The 7,897-nt window shown below is 27.4% G+C and overlaps 1 protein-coding gene across 1 annotated transcript; it reads left to right on the forward strand.

Moving 5' to 3' along the window:
• Nucleotides 582-1,286, forward strand: LOC109357819. Its single transcript, XM_019601876.1, has 2 exons — nt 582-930; nt 1,134-1,286. Exons 1-2 carry the CDS (start codon nt 685-687, stop codon nt 1,284-1,286), a joined length of 399 nt encoding a protein of 132 aa, XP_019457421.1. The 5' UTR covers nt 582-684.

The following is a 7,897-nucleotide window of genomic DNA, read 5'->3' on the forward strand; positions in this document are numbered from 1 at the left end:
TACCAATAAAAAAATCTTGCCAATAGTTCTGTTTCATCTGTTACATTATCGGCCCTTAGCATTCCAAGTACTTTATAAGCTCATAATGGAAGCTTATAAGGTAGTAGTTCTAAAGAGTAAAGGTTAAAACATAGAAGAAAAGTAGTATACCAAAAAAGTGTTGGGAAAAACATCAACATATCTCAAGAGAAAATAGTTCTTTATCAAACAAAATAAATAAACAACATTGATAGTACAAAAAAAAGAAGATAAATAAGGAATGTGGTTGGTTGAAGATGCTAATAAATAAGTGCAGCCATTGATTCTATTAGCAAACATTCTACCATTTTCATATATCTTATTTTTCATTAGTTAGAATAGTAAAATATAAATTAAAAAAATATATATATAAAGTGATAAAATGTTTGAGACAAAAAATTATAACTTGAATAAAAACTAAAATTTAGAGATCATAAATGTTATTGTTTTTTAATTTTTTAATACATTTTCTATAAGTCTAACTCAAAAATATGCTCCAAGTTCCTTATGGTATCTCCTTCAAATATATAAACGTAGGTCTTCCATCTATGGGTACCTCCTTCAATTTCCTTGTATACTACGACTTCACTCTCACTCTCTCAATATAATCATTAACCATTTCCATCTTCATTTCATTAAACAAATGAATTTCTCAGCAACCAAATAATGGAGTCTCCTACATTCTTCTTCTCTGCACTTTTCTCTTTCCTTCTTCTTTCTTTCATTCTCTTTATCTTCCATCCAACTCCTTTATCTGAATTCATCACACTCGCTACTTCCAACAATGCTGATTACTCCGTTCATCTTCATCCAATCAGAACTAAGTTTTCCACCCACAATCCACAACTCCTCGCCGTTAATGAAGATTCCACCGCCATTCACCGGAACAAATCAAGAAACCGAATACCAATGGTAATATAGGTGTTTATTTCGTATATATTTTGTTAATGAAAAAAACTTCTCTGTTTCCGAGTTAGTTTAAAAGTAAAAAGAAGAGAAAATGAAAGTTTGATGACTCTCGAGCCTTCATTTAACTTTCATCATCTAAAATTAAACTCGTAAACAGATTATTGGTGTGTGATATTTTAAATGTGAGTGGAATTGGTGATGAACAGAGGGAAGTAGGGAAAGTTGAAGAAGAACTAGCGGGAGCAAGAGCTTCAATCAGAAGCAATCGGAGTTTGGGAACCACCGCACATGGAGGCGGCGATGAGGGCTATGTTCCTGCCGGAGCTGTGTATCGTAATCCGCGCTTATTTTACAGGTAACTCCGTCCACATTCTTCACATGCCAGTTACAACAATATGATAAAACTTATTTAACATATATTAACTATTTCCCATACACATCATAAAAGTTTCAAAAATCAAAATATAAGTATTCAATATATTTTAATGTTTTCTTTAATAATTCAATCTATTCTAATTTTTCCACCATTAGTAAATGATACGTTGAAAGTGGAGAAAACTTTTATACTATCAAATTCACCGCTCTAAAAAAATGTTTTTTTGTTGTTAAAAGTGACAAATTTATTCTAACTATATACTATTAATAAAGACAAAATAAGTAATAATTTTTAAATTCCATTTTTATCATTTTTAACCTCTCTCCTTAAATAATGAAAACTTTCACATTTTGCTTTCATTTTTTATCACACATTCTTTTTTATTTTCTCTCTTTCTCAACCAAAAAATAAAACACTAGCACATGAAAAAATATATAACAACTCAATAATGATTATTAAATGCAAGAGAAATTTATAAAAGTTTTGTGTATATCATATCAATTATAATATCTTATATTCTTAATTTTACATTTTGAATTTATATTTTTCATTTTTTATACTTATACACTTATATAAAAAAAGAAGAATGCGGGTCGACCGACACGGAGTGCCGACACCCTAGTTAGTTATAAATGTATTAGAATATCAGAAATAAAGTGACTTTTATTGTGATTTTAATTTAACACAATGTTTTGTTACATTTTTTTATCATTTTCTGGGATAAAATGAGAAATTCTCTTATGAGTTTACTAAAGCCCAGACCTTCAACTTTCTTTTTTAGTTCTTTCAAAATTGGGTCAAAAAAATGAAAGTCTATTTCGGGTTAAAAAAAAGTCCTGTGTTTTTTTTTTCATTTGATCCTTTGATTTCATGTCAAGACATTTATCATCTTGGATTCTAAAATTTTAAGCACTAATATACAGAAATGTAGATAATTTATCTTTTTATTATGTAAATAATATAATTTATATATTATTTTTACTAATTACTTTAATTCATTTTAAAATATTCAACTCACTAAATTACGTAAGCTGACTCTTTTTCTTACGATTTTGTCACATATTTCGTTCACCATAAAACTTCCTTTATGAAAAATATCTAATAGCTTTTTTTCCCTCTCCTTTTCATTCACATAAGCTTTTAATCAGAAGTAGGAAAGGAATAAAATTTGAAAGAAGGATTCAAAATCACAAATTATAGCACAGAGTGAACAATAGATAATATAGTGTCAATAAATTGAATTCTTACCTTGACAATTCTTACATTTTTCTCAAATAACAATTTGAGTTAAAATTCTTATACTTTTCAATTCCATGGAAAAACACATACAACTATAATAGTGGAGAGATTAAACTCCCCCAAATAAGGCAGAGAAAGACTCTATCAAAGACACAAAACAAATACATGGTGTATGTCCCAAGTCTTGAGCGACTTGACTTAAGTAATTAAGACAACCAAAGTAATAATTTATTATAGAGAATAAAATACTTCTTTAAAACAGAAAACAAATTATCTACTCCGGCCAGAAAATAATTAAATAGAACACATATTATGATTTTATTGAATGAAGTAAATAATTCTTTCTTACATCGACAGGAATCAATGAAATAGGGAAATACTCTAATCCTAAGTCTACTCAAAATTAAACATCGTGACACATTATCTATACAACCTTAGACTTCAATATCACAACATTTTAGTGACACGTATAAACCCATAATTATTCGTGTCATATACGATAAGGGGTGTCGAGTGCACTCACATTTATTCCTTCATTCATTCCCTCCATACTCATCCATATGATTTCATTTCTTCAAAAAGTCCCTTTATATGTATGAACTTTTTTGTTGTTAATGATTGCTAAAATTCAATAGTGCTATAGTGGTAAATTGTAACCCCCGTTTCCATGATTCATATCACTACTCATTCAAAAGATGGGTATTGTAAAGTGTTTGTTACTTAAACTGGTCCAAACAAATCGGCATTGTAATTAAAGTGACCGATAAATAAAGTTTAACGGCCATGCCTTTATGTTTGCTCTTCCATATTTGATACTCATTAATTTCAATTAAGTGATCAATAATATACCTTTAACGGACGATCATGTCATGAATTATCGTTCCACAATATTTTAATTAACAAAATAATGCTTACACTATAAGTTTTTACATTATGAGCTTATGTAATATTTATATGTTATTAGTGTAAATATTTATACAGAGTTATCATTTATCACTCATTTAAATTATTTTTTATAAAAGTATATAATAATTAAATATGAATAATAAATAATATAGTGGTTGTATATAAAACTTATACAATCCATATATTGTTTTTTCTTGATTATCATGTGTTAATCAGTTACTCTTACCTTCATAGCTTAATATCCTCGAGTCATGAATGTGAGTTTTCAAACACTCAATATAGTATTTATTGTTTATTTATATCGGTAAGAGTCAATTATAGTAAATATATGAATTATGATTACGTTAACGTGTATAAATATTAAACTCTTTAAATGAAAATAATACTTCTAAATGGTAGAGTGAAATATTAAAATATTAAAGAGTGCATATAATTTATACTCAATGGACCTTTATATGGGTATTTAAAAACAGTACAAAATAACATGTCTTTAATTTACTTAAAAACAGTGCAAACAGTATATAATTTCTTTTGTTATCATCATTATTCCGAATTCATTCTAATTGACAATCCGTGCGACTCATAACTATTCACGAGTGCATCATAAATTTCTGTTATTATCATCATTATTCCGAATTCATTCTAATTGACAATCCGTGCGACTCATAACTATTCACGAGTGCATCATAAATTTCTGTTATTATCATCATTATTCCGAATTCATTCTAATTGACGATTGATTATGATTCTGTCTCAATGTTCATATCTAATAGTATTTCATAAAATAATATAAAATATTAATTTATTTTTTTATAACTTTTTCTCAATTAAATGATACAACTTAATTAGTGTGTGACAAGAAATCTTCATCTGTTATCAGTGCCACCTTTAACTATCGGCCAGTGATAAAAAACAAAGGATAGAACGAAAATAATAACAGTGCACCAATTTCTATATAACTTAATAATTTTTTTTTTGTGTATTATGCTATATGAAGTAAAAAATAGTAAAATATTGATACGTATATTTCATATTAATAAACCTCCAAAAATGAAAAATATAGAACAAGATTCTATCAACATTTATCTAAAAAGGGAACATCCTCAGACCTAAAGGAACGTATCCTAGTAGAACCTTAGCTATATACAAGAATATATACACGAATTTTTTAAACTAGTGAAGATTAATTTTTGGTTTAGATATGGCGGTGGTAATTAGCTTGTTACTAATCTATATATATATATATATATAACTTGCTAAATTGAGCTTTCTTGGAAAAGAAGCAAATGAAAATAACAGCTCTTAACTAACTAAAAAAAGTAACCAATAACAAATATATTTAACACATTCAACATGTGCTAAAATACTAAGAGGGCTCTGCCACTAAACCATTCACAAAGTTGGGCTAAATAGATCAAGAGATGGTTGTGGCCTTGATGGAAAATAGATGGGCCAGGCAGGCCAAACACCCTGGCCAGTTGCAGTTAGGTGTATGTAGCATGGCCTCTTGTGTTGCACTTCATAAGTACTAGTTGCCTTGTCTTGATCACGAACAGTTTTGTCCTTGGCTGCCTGCAATGATAAAGAAAGAGATTGCTTCATGCACTTAAGTCAAGGGTCAGGGTAAGTTGCAGAATTTGAAATAATAGCACAATGATCAGAATGACAATGTATATAATGTTCAATGAAAATTATCTACACTATATATAAAGCCAAAACTTGAAATAACTTCCATCATGGTGTAATTTTCATTTCATATATTGTCCTTAACATTATTTAATTTTTACAAAAAAACTATATAATCCTAAGCAACTACCACAAATACATTAATTAACCTCATATCTCACCTTAAATTAAACCTTATCATAAACAAAAAAAATATAATATATAAAAATTGAATTTGTTTCGAGTAGAGTATATATTAAAAGTTTTAAAAGTAAAATGGGTTAAATAATCTTAGAAAATAGATAAAATATTTGGCCAAATGAATTTATCTTATTAAAAAAAATGCACAAAACAATATGTTTAAATAATTCAATAAAAAATTCAATATTCAATTAGTGACACGTTCTCATAACTAATAAATGTATACATGTAGAAATTATTTGAATTTATATATATTAAATAAATAATTAGTATTCAACGAACTAAATCAATTAAGTTAATAAGTTGAATATATGTTGTTAAACGATAATTCTATGTCTAACGAGTTAGGGTTGGAGAAGAAGGATTGATATCATAGGGAAGAAAGAGAAGGATTGCCACTCAAAGAAAAGTGAACAACAAATGCAAGGACTAAAATTGGACATAGGAATAAACATTGGGACTAAAAATAGGGAAAATATATAAAACCCTCATAAATTTTATGTCTTTTGTAAGTAGGTATTATGAACTTTTTCCCCCTTATTACTCCTTAAACTTTATCATTTTATAAAATTGGTTTCTGTATAAATATATTATTAAATTGGATATAGATAACGAGGAAATTCATGCAATACATTATAGATCCCCCAAAGCATCAAGCTATTTGTTTCCGTCTGTTGGATCTATACAATCGTAATTTCCATATGTTTATTGTGCACAACTCTTTTATTTCTCTGGACTGTTTTTATTTGTTGTATTGATACTGTTAAATGACCATTTCCATCTTTGGACATGAGTTCTATTCATGTCTTAATCTAATATAAAAAGTGTTTGCATATGTGGTTTGGATGTGAACTACACATGTAATTATATTTCATTTTTCAAGTTATTATGTTGTGATATATGAATGTATTAACTTTAAAAACCATCAACTTTTGAAACAAATTATATGGCAGTTGCAACTTTGATAAGTAAAACTAAATATGAATCATAGGAACTTCTGTTATCCACCTAATTTGGAGGATAACAAATCTAGTAGTAATGTTGGTTAAATAATGCAATTTTAGTAATAAACTTGTGATAACCTCTGTAAAATTTCAATGATGTTTCATCGGTTGGTGCAATGCGACATGTTATCAAAGCTAATGTTTGTTACTCTCATCCTCATCCATTTAAAAAATTAGTATATTGCACAAATTTCTTTATTATTTATGAGTAATTTAATAATATATTTATATATAGATTAATTTCACTAAATGATAAAGTTTAAGGGATAATTAGAAAGAAAAAATAGTTTATAGTACCTACTTGCAAAATGTATAAAGTTTAGGGAGACTTTATGCATTTTCCCCGTAAAAATATATGCACGAACTTTCCCTAATAAAATCTGAATTTGTTTGTCTACCTGATGTTGCACTCCATGTCATTATTCTTTGCATGAATCTAATATACTACATTGGCATTGGTTTAAACAAAAACGAACAACAGATTTAAACAAAAATATAGGAACTAAAATCAAAGGGACCCATAAATGCAAACTTTGAAAACATATTTAATAAAAAATATTAATCGCATTTTTTGTTTGATTTGCAATTTTGTTTTGGCTTGATTTAAGATAATGTGTATTTGGTAAGGTTATGAGGTGACTTTTAAGTTCCTGAAATAACTTATTTGATTAAAAATAACCTAGTTGATTGTTTATGGCAAAGTAACTTATTTATAAGTTATTGATGACTTATAAGTTACAAGCTATATCAGAATAACTTATAACTTGCAATTTAGTGGTTTGTTTTATTTTATCCTTTACAACTAGCTTATCAATTATGCCAATATTATCAACAAGGTGTTACTAAATGGTGTAAAGTTTTATTAGATCTCTCTGATGATCAAAAAATTAATAATTTAATTCCCGAGAACAACATTTATCTGGAGAAAGACATTCACACATAAAAAAAAAGATTAATTCCTCATCAAAAAATAAGAGAATATATTTAGTAATACCAATAAAAAAATCTTGCCAATAGTTCTGTTTCATCTGTTACATTATCGGCCCTTAGCATTCCAAGTACTTTATAAGCTCATAATGGAAGCTTATAAGGTAGTAGTTCTAAAGAGTAAAGGTTAAAACATAGAAGAAAAGTAGTATACCAAAAAAGTGTTGGGAAAAACATCAACATATCTCAAGAGAAAATAGTTCTTTATCAAACAAAATAAATAAACAACATTGATAGTACAAAAAAAAGAAGATAAATAAGGAATGTGGTTGGTTGAAGATGCTAATAAATAAGTGCAGCCATTGATTCTATTAGCAAACATTCTACCATTTTCATATATCTTATTTTTCATTAGTTAGAATAGTAAAATATAAATTAAAAAAATATATATATAAAGTGATAAAATGTTTGAGACAAAAAATTATAACTTGAATAAAAACTAAAATTTAGAGATCATAAATGTTATTGTTTTTTAATTTTTTAATACATTTTCTATAAGTCTAACTCAAAAATATGCTCCAAGTTCCTTATGGTATCTCCTTCAAATATATAAACGTAGGTCTTCCATCTATGGGTACCTCCTTCAATTTCC

This window comes from Lupinus angustifolius, chromosome LG10 (genome assembly GCF_001865875.1).
Source record: "Lupinus angustifolius cultivar Tanjil chromosome LG10, LupAngTanjil_v1.0, whole genome shotgun sequence".
NCBI lineage: Eukaryota > Viridiplantae > Streptophyta > Magnoliopsida > Fabales > Fabaceae > Lupinus > Lupinus angustifolius.

What these genes read in the sequence shown, in the direction of transcription:
- LOC109357819 (XM_019601876.1), top strand. Translation starts at nt 685, where the DNA reads ATGGAGTCTCCTACATTCTTCTTCTCTGCACTTTTCTCTTTCCTTCTT. An exon ending in CAAGAAACCGAATACCAATG is followed by an intron (nt 931 to 1,133) that starts GTAATATAGGTG and finishes GGTGATGAACAG; the next exon opens with AGGGAAGTAGGGAAAGTTGA.